The sequence below is a fragment of the Natator depressus genome, chromosome 4, assembly GCF_965152275.1.
Source record: "Natator depressus isolate rNatDep1 chromosome 4, rNatDep2.hap1, whole genome shotgun sequence".
Taxonomy (NCBI): domain Eukaryota; kingdom Metazoa; phylum Chordata; order Testudines; family Cheloniidae; genus Natator; species Natator depressus.
The window spans coordinates 40,369,936-40,389,387 of NC_134237.1; the positions used below are offsets into that span (position 1 = coordinate 40,369,936).

The window sequence follows — 19,452 nt, forward strand, 5'->3', positions numbered from 1 at the left end:
GTGAACTTTCTTGAGGATGGCAAAACCAGAACTGGAACAAACCCTGACTCCTGCGTTCACAGGGTTATAATTCCATCAGATGTAAAAATTAAAAATCTCTTATCTTTGTTTTAGCTAATGTAAAACTTCAGTACACAGCCATTATATTGTGTCAGAAAAGGAAAACGAAGAGCTTCCCATCTAGCTGATAGAAATAACTTCCTCTGAGCTGTCATATCCATAATTCTTACCCAATCCTTTCATTGCCTTACGGAGAGTCTCAGCATCAGTTCTGGCATCAAAACCAGCAAAGTCCTTCACGGTGCCTCTTGAGAGCTAGAGGAGAAAAATGCCATGAAGCAGCAGATATCAGCTTATTTAATGAGTCCACTGCACATCTGCTCATATTAGGATCCCAGCTGTGATTTGGGACGGAGATCTGAATGTTAAATTTTTTGCTAGAAAAATGCTGTTTAAACCAGTTCTCACTACAATATCTAAACACAATTCTTACTAGACAGATGCTAATGTAGTTTCAGTTCAGTGTATGCAGGAGCTACCAGAAGCATGAGTCCATTTGTGTGAAGCGGTTTGCAAGACCAGGGCCTTAAACATTAGCACCTGAAAGCAACATGGTGGCATGGCACCTCTAACATTTGTGGCTTTATATTTACATACAGGATATGTCCTAGGAAGAAGTGTACACAGAATCCTAGGGACACTCATGCAGTTTTAAAAGAATTGACCCCAGACACAGAAAGCAAGAGGTACATCACCTATCTGAAGAACAAGATTTTATAGATCTGCCACACAGCACCACATTTTAAGAAGTTTCATGATACTCTTCTAAAAAACAATATGACACTTTAAAATCTACAATTGTATTCAACTATATTTCCTGTTTCCTTTCACATGAGCACTTTTGTTATTGAATGGCCCAGCTAAATTTGGTAAGAAATAAGTCACAATAGGCAATATAGGTCATAACATAAGAATGAAAGGGTCAGCACATGGGCATATGCACACACACAAATGATTACACTGTTTCCATTGTACATCACCTTCAGAAGTTCTCTTTTAGAATCAAATACATGAGAATTAGCCACCCTTATGGAAAAGTCCCATATAATTTAACAGGAGTTACTATGTAGCAGTTATATCTCTGACTGGGCCCCCTAAACACTGCAGAGCAGGGCCCCCATTGTATTGCGCTAGGTAGACAAAATCCCTGTCCTCAAAATCTTGCAATTTTAAGACAAGTGACATACTAGGGATGGGAAGAGAGGAAACACCAGAGCAAATGCAATTTACATACACACACACACACAAAAATTTTTTTTTTTTTTTCCCTTTTCCCCTCTACCCCAAGCCTAGGCATCATTCACTGGAAGATTTCTTTGTAGGCATCACAGCAGAAAGGCAGCGATCAGCATGACGACGACGTCACACGTATAAGGCATTTATTGGAGAAGTGGACAGTTGAGACTGGTACTGCTGGCAGAGCAGAGGTGGTGGGTGGACATATTAAGAAACAGGAATGAGTAAGTAGAGAAAGGTAGAGCTATAAAGGGCCCTGAAAGTGGACAAAACCAAAAGGAATCTCTAGAATTTCTTCTGAAAACCAACTTGATTTAAAAAAAAACAAAAACTAATGTCTGTTTGGTTTTTTTAATCTCCCTGTACATCAGGGTGGATAAAAAAAAAATCAATGATTTTTTTTTTAAATAAAAAAATAAATCTGATTTTTTTGATAAAATGCTTTTTGAGGAAAAAACTTATCTAAAGATAAAGATACATTATAGCTCAAAGATATCTCATCATGGAATAGGGATTATACATTCTAATTCTATAGTACGAGACAATATATTCATGTAATGTTTAAGAAAAGTTTTGTAAATGAGTTCCAATAGTTCATAGATTAGGGACCCAATTTTATGGGACTCCACAGGCTTCTGAATAGATTATTTAGAAAAATCTTTCTATCTACTCAGTGCTCAGTCTAGAAGATGCCATCAGAGATGCTTAGTTTTGCAGTTCTCGAACTGTGGATTTGTCTCTCCAGAGATAACATGCTTGTTAACAGCAAAAATGTTTTTAAATAAATAGAGGTGAGAAATAACGGACCTCAACTCTATTGTCCCTCTGCAAATTTGTGTACACAGAGTCAATCCCTTACCTCTCTCTAAAAGTGCAAAGTTTCAAAAAGTTCAACGAATATAAGATTGTTGGGGGCGGAATAGATCGGGACAAGGAGAAGAAGTCTGGAGATAAATGTGAGAAGCGAGGGACATATGTTTGTTTTGTTAAAATATTCTGTTTGCTGTGAAGAAAAAAATCCAGAATACTTAATGTTGTTGTTTTAGTTAAATAAAACAATTTAAATGTCTGTCTGGTGATGTTCTCCTCCTAATACAGCATGGCAAGAAAATCCTCCAAATATTAATGATTAGCCTGTTGAATTAGAGATATTCACTTCCCAATGACTTCATAAATTTCTGCTTCAATTACCTTTGGTAAATGAAATTATCAAACAATCATTCATTTTCTGATATAGCTGTAAAACTAATCTGAAAAGTTTTCAAAATAAATCACTGTTTAAAAATGTTTAATGTGTACCTTCTAAAAATGAAACCTACATCTATCTCTGAGTTGTGAAGAATATGTATTAAGGTTATAACAATCAAGAAGAATGCACTTTTATGTAGAAAACCATGATTAAATAGAGTCTTCCTGACTAGTCATTTAAATCAAATCCACCCTGCTGTACATGACTATCTTCCAGGTTTCCATAGTAGGGATATAATCCTTTATTAGCCCCAATCAGATGCTTAAAAAAAACAACACCTATAAAAACGCTGTACATTTTCAATTAAATTTTATAACACTTTTACTCCCAGGGCAAGTATTTATGTTGTCTTATTCTAGATGTTCATTTCACATAACCTTCAGCAGTGTATTGAATAATCCCAGGGCCTTTTCAAAGACATGGCTTCTTATACCAAACCCTGCTCCTCATTATTCTAGCCCAGTCTGTTGTCAATAAGCTGTCTGTGCATCAGCTGAATATTCCCTCCCCCCAAAATTCCAGTCAACATTCAGGTACAGTTCAAAATACCAACAAGGACACATGCAAACACACACAAATACAGTAGAAACCCAGAAAATAATTTATTTCTCTTCAACCATATTTTACAAGCCATATAGCCACCTGGCTTCTGGGAGGAAGTCCTGACCTCAGTTTAGCAATTTCAATTACTCAGTGCTATTGTTACAAATTGGTGGAAGTGATTTTGCATTGGGGGGGGCGGGGGGCGGAGAGAGGAAATCTGCCAGAATGGAAAGGAGAAAGCGTAGAACTGGCATTTGAGCTGTAACCAGCCTCAGTGCACACTGAAAGTAATAGTTTCGCAAGCCAAGTTTGCATCATGCCCTAGTGGGAGCGTTGCCATGTGTCTCAAGTTAATCTCATCTCATCTCACACTCTGAGAAGCACTAAGGTTAACAAACAAATTCACCACCACCACATCAGCATTTAAACATATACAGAATCACCTTGTTTAACAGCACAATACAACATTTCTACCAGACTTCTGTTCACAACATACATGAGGGATGAGATACTCCCCTTGTAGCATTTTCTTTTTCAATTTCAAACAATGGGCAGTGTTTCTACTATAAGGCTTACAGCATATATTCATTGTCTTTTCTCAATAGCCCTTGGAAATAAGTGGGTGAAAAAAGTCCCTACTGATCACATTAACAAACAGAAGTTAATTTAGCAAATCAGACAGATTAAAAAAAAGACCTCCATCAGGTAACCTTGTCCATACCCCTTGCCAATGCAGGGTTATTCAACAGAATATTCTCTAGGGCTTTACATAGTTCCATGGTTTCAATTATCTAAGACTATCATCATTTCCCCTGGGAAACTATTCCACAGTCTCTTAGGCCTCACATTTAGAAAGTGGTTTCTGGTTTCTAGCCTCAGGTTTTCCTTTGCTTATCCAATTATACCCAACTGGAATCGCCCTGAACAATTTCTAAACCTCCTTTTAATGATCCTAAGTTCCTTAGTCATCTTTTAGCCAAGTTAAACATAAAGATAGCATCTTTGATCAAGAGTCACTCTCTCCAGTATCTTTTTTTAGTTTTGTTAACTAAAGCAAATCTTTCATAATTCTCACTTGCAAAGCGTACTGTAGAAAGTCTCTGGGTTTACTGAGGTTGCCCAAAGATTCCTGAAATTTTTTGGCATAGATGTAAGCTAGAAAAACATTCTGAGTATTAGAGTTAATTTGCATGCTACACATTCCACTCTGAAGCAAAGTTGCTATAGCCTATATTGCCACTGTATGTATTTATTGGACTTATAAAATGGCCCTGCCACATAGCTCATATCACAGCCTTTTAGACAGTAGCAGGGTTACCCTTCTACATAGCTTACTTATACCGATCTTAGAGACTGCATCTGTAGTAAGAAATTGTGTACCCATAATACAAAATCATTTTCCAGCAATGGTGCAAGCACTAATGTAAAACAGAACTCATGTGTTTTCAGCCCTGTGTTATAGAAACCTACTCATTCACCTTTTTAGAACTTATCAGTGTGACCCAGCAATCTAACTATGTTGTGGCAGGCTAATGTGAGCATGCTAGATTTAAAAAAAAAAAAAAAAAAAAAAAAAATTCTATATTAAAATCTTCCACAGGTGGCCAGTTCTGCGGTCTATTAGTAATTTGACTTTTCAGTCCAGGTTTCTCACTCCCAAGGCCACCAGGCAAGAGCTGAGAGTGTTAGGGTGACAGTGGACTCAGGCCAGGGGACGGAGGAAGTGCCTTGCATTTCTCAAGTGACTCATTTTGGCCACTGAAGGAGGGGCATTGACAGGCTCCAAATGGAAACACATTCAGTTTTTCTCACCTAGAAAGATGATGGCCACAGATATGGAACATTGAAGACTGAAGGGACAATCCTAGTATAAACTGCCATGGCTCCACTGAAGTCAATTATCTATAAAATTGGACTTCAGTGAAACTATGACAAGTTACACGAGAGGAGGATCTCCCCCAAGGGTATAAAATTCAGGAAATTAGGAGCGTCTCTGAGCTCCAATCAGGGATGCACAATTTTTTCCCTCAAACAAAAAAAACTATAGCCCTATGCAAACGTATGACACTCTAAAGCTGTTACCAGAAGACAAAAGTTTTTGCATTAAATAGAGCTTAACATTCATAAAGGAGCAGTCTAGCTCTTTTAGATGGACCATGATTTCATGAATTCCAGACTTTCACTAGTGAATCTAAAATCAGTGAATTAAGGGACAGGTAATATTTCATATGGGACTTCTGTTTCATAACCTATTTGTGTTTCTTTTCTACTATAGCTCCATAAAGGTTTTAGGTGCCTTTCTTGATACTCTTGTGTACACTGCTGCAAACACACACACAAAAGGCTCATCATAACACCAATATATCAAAAGTAAGTTTTTATTTTGTGCACTAGATCATGTATTAGGAAGAGAGCCCTAAGTATATGGGTAGTAATGAAATCACAAACAACATGAGTTTCAGTTATAAACCTGTTTGAAATCTGATGTGATCTCTTACTAAACAATAACTTACACTGTAGGTTGTAAAATATGAAACAACCAGGGTTTGAACAGACAAAATATCATGATAGCAACACTAAACACTATTCTCATTCTCAATCCTACCAAGTTCACCAATTCACTCACTAAGTTCTTTAGAAATTACATGTACCAGCTCAAATTATCTGTATGGAATAGGAATGCTACACTGTAAAGACAGCAAGTTCCGAGAGACATGCCTGCAATTAGATCATTCCAGCACAGATGCCTGCAGACAGACAGCAACAAGGGAAAGTGGGATAACGTAAGTTTCAAAATAAGTGGATGGTTTATCTTTAAATTCTCACACACACACCACAATATCAAGAAACAACTTTTAAAAAGTTAATCTTTTCTGCTTCCATTCTGTATTATGTAACAATCCTTTTATTTCTTCTGCACTCCAAAACTTGGGCTGCAAGTTTTGCTAAAGGACAAGATCTCACTGGGAGATGTGGGGTTCAAAGACACCAAGGACTAGATCCACAAAAGGGGACTTTAGACTCAACTTTACAGGGTCTAATGTTTCAGTGCTTTGCCACCAAGCGGAAGCCACAGCCCTGAGTCAGGTGCCCAGACTCCCTATGCCCTGCCCCTTACAGGGAGTTAGGTGACTACCAGGAGATGCCTCCCTCTGCTTAGGATTCTCAACCGTGAAAAACTCTCCTGAAGTTAGACATGTAACCTAGGTCATTCCTTTCCCATAAAAAATGGTGGCACAGGTCTTATACCCCATAGCCCAGGGGTTAGCCTACTTATAACCCATAGCCCATTCACCCAAAATGTGGGAGACCTGGGTTCAAATACTTACTCTGCCTGATTTAGAGCAGGAAATTGAACAGAGGTCTCCCCTCCTTGAGGAACACCCTGACCGCTGGGCTTTTTAAAAAAAAAAAAGACACTTACAAAACACTGCTCTTGTCATTTTTCATGTTGGCCATCTAGACACATAGGTTTAAAGGAGAAAAGCTAAGCTCCAGTTAATAGACTCCATCCATGTTTGTTCTACTAAACTTAAACTTCTGACAAAGGAAAGAATTACACAGTATCCAAGTGGGAGCCAATGAGTCAGTTCCTGGACATTAGCACAGAACATGTGCAGGCTGATCCTGACACCAGTTGCCCAAAGAAACAGAAGAGGAGAGGAGAGAAACCTAATTATGCAATCATTTAGGGGCTTACTCTGAAACATTTGTTCATGCAGAGTCCTTACACAAGTAGCCTCAATGAAGTCAGTGAGACTAGTCAAGGCTCAATTCTGCAAACACACATGTACTTAAGCACATGAAAAATAATCTCACTGAATGATATTGAACTCAATGAGATTACCCATGTGCTTGAAAGAAAGCACATGACAGTTTGCAGGACTGGGACCCAAGTATATTGGGATTGTCAGATCCAACCATTATTTTATAAACAGAAAGGTTTCTTAATGCTCCCATTTTTTAAAATTATTATTTTTAAATAAACCCACATCAGTAGGCATTGTTTCCAGTGCATCTAGGTCAACTGAAAACTAGGAAAATATTTCTGGCGTACAATGACATAAGAACGGCCGTACTGGGTCAGACCATCTAGCCCAGTATCCTGTCTTCCGACAGTGGCCAATGCCAAGTGCTTCAGAGGGAATGAACAAAACAGGTAATCATCAAGTGATCCATCCCCTGTTGCCCCTTCTCAGCTTTAGTGAGTGCAGCAGTGTGAGGAAAGCCAACCCTTTTAGGTCAACAGCATTCCTCCAATTACAAAGGCACCTTGTGAACAGGGATGCCCAGAGTTCAATCTAGAAATTGTACTACACTACAGCGTAGCCATGTTATTACAACTATTCCACAAGATAAATAAACCTTCCTCTGCTGGAAAGGTAGCACACAGAAATGCTAACAACTAAAATATTTTTTCTGCCATTACTAGGCATAACAAAATATTTAAAGGATTAGGTGAAACACTGAAGAAAATATATTACTGAACCTTTTCAACTATTTGTGATTAAGCATATATATACTTTTATTAAAGCTGACTATGTTGCACTGTATAACTATTACAAACTCTGTGAACCTTCAGTTCAACACACACATACAATTAGATGGCAATAGTTTTATTTACATTTCATTTTTATTTTGATTTGCATTTTAATTTAATAGCACTGTTTCAAAAATGCTATGAAGTTATCTGGGCCAGACACTAAGAAAACAGTGTGCATTTGTATATATACATATGAATGTGTGCACAATGAAATGGAGCTTATTCTGCACACTTTCTAAAAGGTTCTGTCTCTCTCTGGGATCAATTATGGCTAAAAATGTTGAGAACACTTCCAAATACAGTCCTCCATGGCTGCATAAACACACAGAGGAAAAAAACAGCAACATGTAAAAACTAGAGGCCCAGTCTAGTATGGTGGAAGCCCCTGGAATAATGTCCAAGATGTCCTTTGACTTCAGTGAAAGATGGATCAGGCCTTAGAGATCTAGGTGCAGATCCTCAGTGGATATAAATGTTCAGAGATCCACTGACTTCAAAGAAAGCAATGATAATTTACACCAGCCAAGGACCTGCTCAGCTCGTATCTCAGGGCTAGACCCATAAAGGTATTAAGGTGCTTACGCTCAACATTTAGGTGCCACCAACATTTTCAAAACCATCACTCAGCTGTCTTTCTGTAGGTACCTCATGTCCCCTATATGCGTAAGTCTGCCCCGCACGACATGCGCAAAGCCACCTAAATCCTGACTCCTCCCCACAGCTAATGAGCAGCTCTGAGCCCTAGCTCATGCCAAAGCCCTAACGAGATTGTCAGCTTAGGTGTTTTTCCATCCTATCTCCCCAATCAGGCTCGATCCAGTAGTGTTCTCAGAGTACACCTACCATATCAGGCCTCACGCAAAAGCCAACCAGAGGAAAGTTGTCAGGAATTTTTCATGTGTGTGTTTCCACATAATACTGAACAGCCCCGTGCTTTTAACCTGATCTAACTTAGGCAGAGCACAGACTTGAACTTGCATTTATACAATCCATGACAGAGTCTTAAACATTGGGCTATAGGCTGTAATGAGGTGAAGAGAGAGTCTCTCTCTCTCTCTCTACCTCTACCTAACTCCAGGAAAGGGTTTAAGCTGAGAATCGCAAGCAGAGATAGGTGCTTGACTGATGGGCTGGCAGGAAGCTCTGCGGTGGGACCAGGGATGAGGAATTTGGGGTGCAGGCAGGCTCCCCCCAGCCTTCTCCCCCCTGCCAGCAGGCAGCACAGAGCTCTGGGGGAAGGGGCCTCTCTCCCACCTGCAGGCAGGCAGCACATACCTCTGGGGGAAGGGGCCTCTTTCTCCCCTGCCAGCAGGCAGCAGGAAGGGCCTTTCTCCCCCCTACCGGCAGGCAGCACGGAACTTCAGGGGAGGGGCACCTCTCCCCACTCTGGCAGCAAGGAGCTCTGAGGCAGAGGCCCACAACAGCCCTGGAAGCCCCAACTTGCTCCCCTCCCTAGTTCCCGCCCACACCCAACCTCTCTAGGTTCCACACGGCTTACAGGGAACTTAGCGAGCCGCACTTAGGGTCAATGGGAGCCGCCACTGGCTTGTAGGCCTTGCAATAACTGCCTTAGTGGAGGTGAACCGTAAGCCGCATCCCTTTCCTCTGCATCCCACCCTCAGCTAGCTTAGGCAGCTCCTTACTCAGGTTGTTGGCTTCCGTATACCCCCTTCTTGGCACCTAACTCTCCCCGTACAATCTATGGGGACCCTGAGCACATAACTCAGGATTGTGAATTCCACTGGATTACAGGAAGGGGGGCTGGAACAATTTTTACAGTAAGGATGCTGAAAGCCATTAAACCAAACTGTAAACCCTGTATATAATGGAAATCACTTCAAGCCAGGGGGTTCGGTAGCACCCCCAGTTCCAGCACCTATAGTGGCAGGGCACCCAGGCATCGCAAAGCCTACGTCCTCTGTGTGAGTCTAAGCCTGTGGTTCAAGTCTCGGCTCAAGAAACATTTCTACAAAATGAAACACCTTCAAAAGAAAACAGAGAGAGACTCATCCCAGAACAGCCTATATAGCTTGGTGATTACAGCACCCTCATAATAGGTGCGTTCAAGACCCTGCCCCAAAACAGGCAGACTGGAGATTCAAACCTGGGTCTCTCACATACCAGGTGAGTGCCCTAATCACTAGGCTATTGGGTAAAACAGGACAAGTACCCCGAAATTCCCAGCCTGCTCACCCCCGCTGTCTTTTGTGTGGTTAGGCATGCTCTGAGCAAACCTACCGGTTCAGGCCCTGCAAGAGAGATGGGCAGGGGAACGCCTAGTTTGAGAAACCCCTGGCAGTTAGCAGTGAGCGAGGACAATGAGCAGCTTAGTGGCAGGATTTTGGTAGCTTTTGCACATCTCCCCCTCTTCTCCCCCTCACACCTCCCTGCAGAAATGTAAGCATTTATACAGTTAGGGAGCACCTGAATAGTGGTTTTGCGAACATCAGTGGCGTCTAAATGCCAGATTGGGTGCCTATCTGCCTCTTTAGATACCTAAGTCTCGCTGTTAATCAGTCTATGCTGGGGAAGAGCGATATAGCATTTTCACAGAGGTACTGTTTATTAGAGCATGGCAACATAAAATGTAGTTTTCATTTGAAGTAGACTGAGGAAATTGAATGGCCTCTTACGGCTTTTTAAAAAGGGAAAAAAGAAAAATATGCTAAAGGTAGTTCTGCACAAAGTCAGTGGGGTTTTGTAAAGGTGCAAGAGATCTGTTTCCATGATTAAGCCCTACATGTGCCCAACTGGACTACCATGAGCAGAATCAGCATCTTGGAACCATTCCAAACCCCTAGGAAAACGGGTTTTATAACAAGAGTCTAAGCAATCCAATCCAAACTTTACCAAAAAAGTAAAGTTTAGCAGAAGAGTGTTTAAATGAGCAATGATTTCCCTTAATTTATGTAAATATTGAGGGATGTTAAAAAATGCATATTGAGGCTAAAAGCTACTGCTGTAAGTCTCATTAATATAAGATCAACTTGATGCATAATTAAATAATTCCACAGACTACACACTTGGAACGTACTCATACATTTGATAACTTGTGTAAACAGTTGGAAGTTATGGAGCAGCAGTTTTAAGTTTGTTTTTTTGGCTTTTCAGGCACTGTGGAGTGTTTGTGTTTGATGCGATTGTATAAACATATAGGGAGGTTATTGTTATGTTTGTTTTTCAAACAACCATTTAGCCTAAAAATATTACAGAACTAAACTAAACATTGAAAATGAGAATGACTAATAAGAAAGGCATAAAACTTTCTGGGGAAAAAATGGCTGAAAAAGCATTAGAATAGATTTGCAGTTTACGGATCTATCAGAGAAGTTCAGCATAAACTGTCTGTGTTGAGAAGCCACACAATTTAAATGGCAGAAGAGAATAAAGGGGGAAAGAAAAAAAAAAATCAAGAAATTTTTTTCTTCTCCTTACTCCAATAGAAAAGGCTACACCCACGCACATCAGAAATATGCACTACAGAAAACTTGGCTAAATGAAAGGAAACTGGGAGGAAAAGTTTGTCTGAGGTTTCTCTCACATGGTTATGATGAGTTGTCCAAGTTCTTGTTTCAGCATCTTTGGAGTTTGGCGTGAGTTTATTAGAGATAGGCCAAACGTTTTTAAAAAGGAAAAGTAGGACAGTTTAGAAAGAAAGTTGCCTAGTTTTGGAGAAGTCTAAGAAAGCCCATGTCATTCACTCCCGCACTTTTACCGTGTTCCCACTACACTAAAATGGAGCTGTGGTTATTAAACAAACACCAGCCGGGAAAGAAAAGTCAGAATGGATTTAAAGCAACAGGAACCATCATCGATTTGATCAAATGCTGCTTCAGCGTGAGTTTGCCACGCACACAAACACTTACCACGGCAATACAGAAGCTTTTTAACCTTCGAAAGCCCGAAATTAGGGGAGCAGCGAAGTGACTCACCTTTGCCATGGCTCCTGAGGATCAGTGGGCAGGAAAGCGAGCGTGCAAGGGCTGCAAGAGAGACAGGGCGCGTCCTGCGTTCCCCCGGGCAGCTCAGCCTAGTGGAGAGACAAGTTATGCGGAGCCCGGGGCCAAGCAGCCCGCTGGAGACCGGCTCCGTTCCAAAGCCGGAGCAACGTTGCAAGCCAAAAACATGTGAGTTGGGGAGGCTGGAGTTTGTGCCGGGTGAAATGAAGCAGGAACCCCGGGCCAACGCCCATCCCTGGACACCCCCATCGCTCCCGTCCTCCTGGCGCGGAAGGGAGGACACGGCAAAGGGCTTCAGGGAGACGGAGGGCAGCCCCGCTACGGCTGCTCTGCGCCCCTTGGTGACCCCCGATCCCCTGCCTCGGCCGCCCGCCCCGGTTACTCACCGCGGATGTCCCCGGGTGCGGACACGAGCCTGGCGCGCTGTAGCAGCTACGAGTTACACGGAGCAACGAAGAGCCTCAGCCCCCGCAACGCCGGCCACGCCCGGTGCTCATGTCACATCCCCCGCCCCCGCCGGGCCGAGCTCGGTCTGCGCAGCCCGCTGCTGGGCGGCCAGCGCTGGAATCCCCCGGGCCCGGGGAGCTTGTCTCGGGCCGGCTTCGCCTCGCGCGCTGGGCCAAGGGGCCTGCTGGTCTCTGCGTCATCTCCCCTCCCCCTCGGCCATGCTGGGCTCTGACAGAGAGCGGCGCCTCGGAAGTAACGCTGGGGTTACTTTCCCCCTACACAGCTGTCTGGCTTAGCTAAGGGATGAGGCACACAGGGGCAAGATAGGCAGGCTGGCCTGAGCATGTTGGGGGAGATGGGGCCTGGGGTTTAAAAAAACAACAACTAAGTACTCTCAAGTCTTCACGGGTTTTTGCTCCTGAATGTCCTTCTTGGAAAGCCAACCACTGGATAGAGCCAGGGTTTCTCAGCCACGGATGACAAGGAGATGGGGTCAAGCCTTTAACTTGGGGTCAAGGGGAGCCATCACTGGCTTGTGGGCCTTGCAGTGAAGACCACTGCCTTAGTGGATCTGGACCCTAAGTCTCATCCCTTTCCTCTGCATCCCACCCTCAGCTAGCTTAGGCAGCCCCTTACTCAGGTTGTTGGCTTCTGTATATCCCCTTCTTGGCACCTAACTCTCCCCATACAATCTATAGAGACCCGGAACATGTACCCAATCTTTCCTCCCCGCCTTGTCTGGTGTTGGTAATACATAGGGAGTAACCAATCAAAAATAAGTTTTAAAGAGGCTGACTAAAACCCCTTTCCCCTCCGTCCCATGCACAAGTCTTACTGCCTTGATACTTGGCCAGAAAACACTGGGTAGCCCACACTTACATTTCTAATGGGGGGAAAAAAACAACAGAAATGAAAAATATGTTTTGGGCCTTCTTTATATGTCACAAGGAGGCTCACTCAGGATTGCCTTTAAACGACAGCCTTCCCATGGTCTGGGAGGTTGCAATTAGCGGTACTTTTCAGAAAACAGACTACAAATGTACTGCTGTGGAAGGCTCCGCCTTCAAAATAAAGGCCTCAGCCCCAATCCTGCTCCAGCTGAAGTCAATGGCAAAACTCCCATTAATTTCAGCTGAAGCAGGAGCTGGCCCTATCATCATTATGAACAAGACTTAACAAGCCTGCACTGATTTTTAAAATTTCCCTCTTATTAGTATGACCTAGCCAGAGATTAACTTTCTTTACTCCATATATTGTCTGCCCTGCCTGTGCAACACTTTGAAGTTACAGTGGGTCATTAAGAGGTTGCCTAGTTTCACTATAGTTTAAGTACCCCATAGATGAGAAAACCTTAGTAGCAATATAGAATTCCCTACTATTTTTCTTTCCCCCCTCTCTCCCTAGCATGGAAGAACACCCAGAGCATTGTTTGAATGGGAATAGCTAAAGCCACCTCCCTCCTCCAGCTAATTTAGTTAATGCCTCCACCGAGATCCAGCAAGCTGTTCCATTCAGGTAGATTCCCCATGCTTTTACAGAGCCTCATTCAAATCAGTGCGGCTCTGTGTTGGCACATGGGTCCATCAGCACAGAACAGCTTGCACAGTTAGAGCCTATGTTTGTAAAATACTTTGGGATGACACAGATAAATTAAGAATTGAGTACATTTAAGACATTGTTTTGTTTCATAATATTGGTTAAGGCCATCCAACTTGAACAACCAATTTATCCAAGAGTTGGAGCAGGACATCTGTGGACATTAGGGCTTTTCTGTGCAGCTTTTTCCTATCTGGGATGTCCTAAACAAGAGTAAGAACCCTCTAGTAAGCCAAGTACAGTGGAGGGAACTCAGAAAAGATACTCACACAGACTATATGCTATATTGTGTAGTGTCTTCCCTGCCGAGAGCTGAAATCCTGTTTCCTCGATCACATGGGAGTCTAAATCTACTTGCTTTGGGCAGCAAGAACAAGCAGAAATTATAGCATAAGGAGAAATTGGCACCCTGCCCTTTGCCAAGACAGTGTATGAATGCGATCTCTTTAAATGAGGGTGGGGGATTTTTTTGTTTGTTTTTTTTTACTATAGCTACTTCAACACAATTTAAACGTGTGTATTTATTTATCTGTGTCAACATGGACAGAACAGTAGAATTGTGGGGGAGGAGAGTCAGTTGTTTTGCCTAGTTCTTCATTTTGCCTAGACACTACATTAACAATCAAAGGAAATAGGATAAAGGAATAGAATCAGAGTCTAATGTGTTGCAATATATTTTAATATTTTGGGGAGAGTTTATTATAAGGATGTTTTCTTACAAACAATGTGTGGGAGGGACTCTGAAACCTATGGTCCTCCTGATACTGTGAAGAGAGACTGTCAGGTTGATCTCTTCACTTCCAGAGCCCCACTTACTTCCACATAGGCCCAAGGATTCTCTTTGCAGGACTGGGGCCTAAAACTACAACATTTGCTGGTTAAAGCATGTATCATGTTAGGTTCTGCAATCTTAATTTTGCAGACATGCAGAGTCTCACTGAAGGTAATGGAGCTTTACGTGGGCACAGCGGTGCACCCATATGGATCAGATTCCAGATCAGGGCCTCAAATGGCAGAGTTTTATAGCTTTTGAAATTGTTTCCAAAAACATTTCCAAGAGTTCAAGCTGGTTGCTTTTAGACCTAAAGTATTCAGGTCTCACAGTACAAAAGTGAAAGACAGTTTCTTTCTTTACATAGGCGATAACAGTACTTTGGAACCAGATTTCCAACTTTATGATGAAGGAAAGCAAGAGAATCAACCTGCAGTTGGATCCAAACTTGGAAAGTTAATAGAGTTTTAAACCAACCAAGTCAGACTGAGGCATGTAAATACTTATGTAACTGCATACACAAAGATGGCACCAGGCAGAGAGAACCACAACTGCTGGAGCATAGTAAAGTGAAACTCAATCAGATCATATTCATCACTCAGATCCATACAGTAGAATCCCTATAAAGGGGGAGGATAATTAATTGGACAAGTAGCAAGTGGACTTAATAGTATCCTAAAGTCAGCAATTAGCAAGATGTGTAGAAATCCACTAGTAAAGTCATAATCCCACTTTGCCATGACATATGCTAAATCAGTAGGTTTACACAAAGGTTTTACCATCAGCTTTGTTGATGCAAAAAGTGTTCTATAAAGCTAGGTAAATGTGGGAAAATATTCACTCAATTGTAGACCAATTTTTCTAATAAATTATTCAGTGAACATTATCTGACCAGCTCTAATGCAGTTACACTTCTTTGGAAAGACAAAAACCCACTACCAAGCCAACCAGGAGCCCATGCTCTTCCAGACCTTCTAACTCCAGAGAGCCTCCTCAGGCCCTAGAATTACGATGTAGGTTTTGAATGGTCTGGCTTTCAGATTTTGACTTACTTGAAAGAAACATTGTTTAAAACCAGGTAATCCGACATACAGAATTATTCTGACTGGATGACTGACATCTCACTTACGGTCATGTATTTTATATCACCATCTTAATGTGATTTGAAAGATCTCATTAGAGAAACTTGTCTTCTCCCCAGATTTCCTGTTTGATTCATGGGTTATACATATTTTAATTTTACGGAATATCATGGATAATAAAGTTTTGCTCCACTGATTTAATGTCGCTTGTACTATGTTTAATATGGAAAACTATTTCTTGATACCCACTTTAGAAGTTGGAAAGAAGCATGTGAAGTGATAAGAAGAGAAACTGATTTAACTTCAGACTTGAATGTGTTAAATTACATAAAATAAACAAGAAATTCCTCAAGTTATCTCAACTGTGGCAGCAGCCACTAAAGGGGCTGTGAGGATGGAAAAAATGTCAACAAGTGTGCTGAAGCAAAAAAAAAAAAAAAAAAAAGCTTCATAAAGACAGCCTCCATGAAGGAGACTATATCCCAATAGGGGTCTGAATGCTATAATGTATTATTAATTTATTTGTATTAGCATAGTGCCTAGGAGCCCTAGTCATTGACCATGGCCCCATTGTGCTAGATGCTGTACAAACACAGTACAGAAAGAACTTACAATCTAAGTAATATAGTTTTAGTTTTTCTATTGCTAACAGCTATGATCTTCAACTGAGTAGTACAGGCCAATTTCTTTGCCAAGCACAAGGCTCAGATGGGATGGGGAGTGACAGATGTTCTTTAGTACCAGCTAACGCATAATCAATGTTTATAGTAGCAAGCAAATATTTGTATAACTTTGTGGAGAAAGGAGGCTTTCCAAGGATCTCAGGATGTTTGGACTATATTTGTGCAACAGATGGGTTAATTCATTTAGCTATTACAGATGTAGTAGCCTCTCTCTTGTACCTTCCCACAGTTGCAGGCTGTGTGCTGACCTGAGTGCAAGAACTGTGTGAGACTCGTACTAAGCTTACCTAACCAAAATGGGCAGCAAAATGGGCTCATGATCACAGGGAGAAATATACATTGTATCCTCATAGGTACTGTCTTCACTAGAAAATTGTCATGTTAAAACATAGCCTTGGAGAGTTCTGTTAATTAACACAACATTAAACATGATTTAGCAGACAATTTACACATGTGTTTAACATCATGTCAGCTGGTTGTGGTTAAGCATATTGTTCCAGTAAGATTTGCCCATGAACAGCAGTTGATATGATGGTTCGTGTCTACACAGGCTGCTCAGTCATGTGTAACACAACTCCTCCAGGCTGATTTCTAATGAGGTCTAATTTTCTAGCAAAGAAATTCCTAAAAGGTGGAAGCAACTCTCCCCGTGCACCAGAGTACCCTGGTGGCTTTGTGCCTTATTGTTGAAATGTGGTGCCTCCAGGAGCTGTTGGAACAGTGCAGTTCTGCACCTTCCCTGACACCAGGCTCTGTGCACAAAGTACAATCCAACCCAAAGAGAAACTGAACATATACACATGTTAATTATTTAATTATGCAGCACTCAGAGGGTTCAAATCAGGATTGGGGATGTGTTGTGCTGAACTCCAAATACACAGGAAGGTATGAACCTGGCCCAGGCAAAATAAAAGTCTTGGGTTAGTCTCAAGGTCATTCACTGAAAGAGAAAATTAATCCCCAAATATCTAACCGAATTTGAAGCCAGACAGTATAGTACAGTGGTTGGCAGTTGGTTAGCCAAATTAACCTCAGAAATGCAGATTATATTAGAAACCTCACAGCAGACAGAGGTCCCCTCCACAGGGCAAAGCTTCAAAGGCTGAGTTTTTGCAAAACTAGCAGCAGTACATTTGATACTCCTCCCCCTAGAGATTTTGTGGGAAACCCACCTAACTTTGGTTGCTCTGTCAGTTTATCTGCATCTGACACACAGTTTCAAATAGTCCTCTGAAACTTATAACATTTCCCAAGATTTACATTGGTCCCATCTCCCCTCATAGAAGTTACATACAATCCCACATTAATACATACACTTAGCATTTGTAATACTATGAACACCATAGCTACTTAAACTTATGTTTTTTCAAGAATGTTGCAGGAAATTCCTGTATCTGTCACAACATGATGGAATTTCTAATTAATGAGTTAACCAACAGGCTGTAGCATATTGGAATCACTTTGAGCAGAAAGAAGATTTCTGCTTATAAATTGAGAGGGAAATAATTAGTTGTATTTTGCTTCATTAACAACAATTCTGACCTAAATTAGCTTTTAGGCTATTGAAATGTAAAGTTTTCAGAGTATTTTAAAAAACAGCACAAATTACCACACATGCAAGGTATAAATGCTTAGGGATATCTGTGTGCCTGGGCCAGGACCACTAGGCAAATCTGTGAATATTATATATTCTGAATGTCATGCTGTCTGGAGGAGCTTACCACTGTGAGTGCCTACCTCAGGGCAGACTATCAGAAAACAGGGCAGACACCCCAAGCTGGTGGTGTGTTCTATAATTGGATTTCATCAACCCAGTAACAAATGTGGACTCTGGATATCTGTACCAGTCTTACCATGGAGTCACAGACAGTCCCCTTAGACTCTCCAGTCCCTCTTGCCACCTGGACAAACTGGATTTAGTGACAATGATCACTTATACCAAAAATCATATCACATTTAGGTTGCTCTGAGTCCCAAGAGACCAGTCACTTACCCCAGATCAGTGGTACCCTAGATCTTTCCATAGACCCACAGACAATGCTGGTAGCCAGTTCTATAATAAACTAACTAAAGGCTTATTAGCTAAGAAATAGAAATGAGAGTTACGGAGAGGTTAAAACAGGTAAAATATGCACAGTCTATAATTCCAAATGGTAGTAAAGATGTAGTAATCCGCCAGCTTCTCAAAAGACTCTCGGGGCTACCCAGAGTTACTCTGGGGATCTCCATCTTCTTGTTCAGTTATTCTGCCCTGTTAGAATCCAAACAGTCCAGAGAAGCAGGATCATTCCTTGACTCCATACTTCTAGCTTCTGACAGAAGAAAAGCTGACAGGACGACTACCCATGTGGCTTTACCTTTGATGATGGAGAGAGAGGAATGCATGTTGAGTCTTTCACCTCCAATCATCACACACAACGGCCACTTTCTCTGAAATTAGCACTTTTCTGTTAAAGTGCTTCATTTGCGTTCCACAAGGCTTCTTCCTCATTTGATGGGTTATTTAGTTATAGGGGTATATACATGTTTGCTACTACCTTCTAATGCAGGGGTGGGCAAGCTTTTTGGCCTGAGGGCCACATCGGGGTTCCGAAATGGTATGGAGGGCAGGTGTAGTGTATTAAATTGCTCCCCGTAGGAATGTGCTACTTATGGTGTACAGTAACTCCTCACTTAGAGTTGGCCCAGTTAACATTGTTTCATTGCTGACCAATTAGGGAACATACTCGTTTAAAGTTGTGCAATGCTCCCTTATAACGTAGTTTGGCAGCTGCCTGCTTTGTCCACTGCTTGCAGGAAGAGCAGCCTGTTGGAGCTAGCTGGTGGGGGCTTGGAACCAGGGTGGACCGGCTGCCCCCCCCATCAGCTCCCCGCTCCCCTAAGTTCTCTGTGCAGCAGCCGCCCAGCAGGCTATCAGTTGCCAGCAGTTCAGCTGTCCCTCCCCCCACTGCCATGTGCTGCTCCTGCCCTCTGCCTTGGAGCTGCTCCCCGAGCCTCCTGCTTGCTGAGGGTGGGGGGAGAAGAAGAGGCCTAATGTCAGGATGTCCCCCTCCCCCTTGCTCCTGCACCCTGCTTACCCCATCTCCATAGAGCAAGGGGACACCCGACAGGGCTCAGGACGGAGGGAGCTTCCTGGCAGTAGCTGTGGTCTCAGCTGATTAACTTAACTTAACAAGGCAGTGTACTTAAGAGTGGGTCAGCATACTTAAAGGGGAAATACACACACACACAGACACAGCGTGTGTCTCTGTCTGCCGTGCTGTCTCCCTTCCCTCCATTCCT

At 42.1% G+C, this 19,452-nt stretch overlaps 1 protein-coding gene across 1 annotated transcript in view; it reads right to left on the reverse strand.

The window, feature by feature from the left end:
* The window catches only part of ANXA5 (annexin A5), a 32,346-nt gene extending 20,146 nt beyond the window's left edge, over positions 1-12,200 (reverse strand). Inside the window, exons 1-3 of the mRNA XM_074950812.1 lie at positions 11,977-12,200; positions 11,564-11,661; positions 231-315 (exon numbers count right to left, since the gene is read on the reverse strand). Coding sequence (XP_074806913.1) covers positions 231-315; positions 11,564-11,572 — 94 coding nt within the window. The 5' untranslated portion in view covers positions 11,573-11,661; positions 11,977-12,200. The remainder of the gene's footprint in view (positions 1-230; positions 316-11,563; positions 11,662-11,976) is intronic.
* Positions 12,201-19,452: the final 7,252 nt, after the last annotated feature.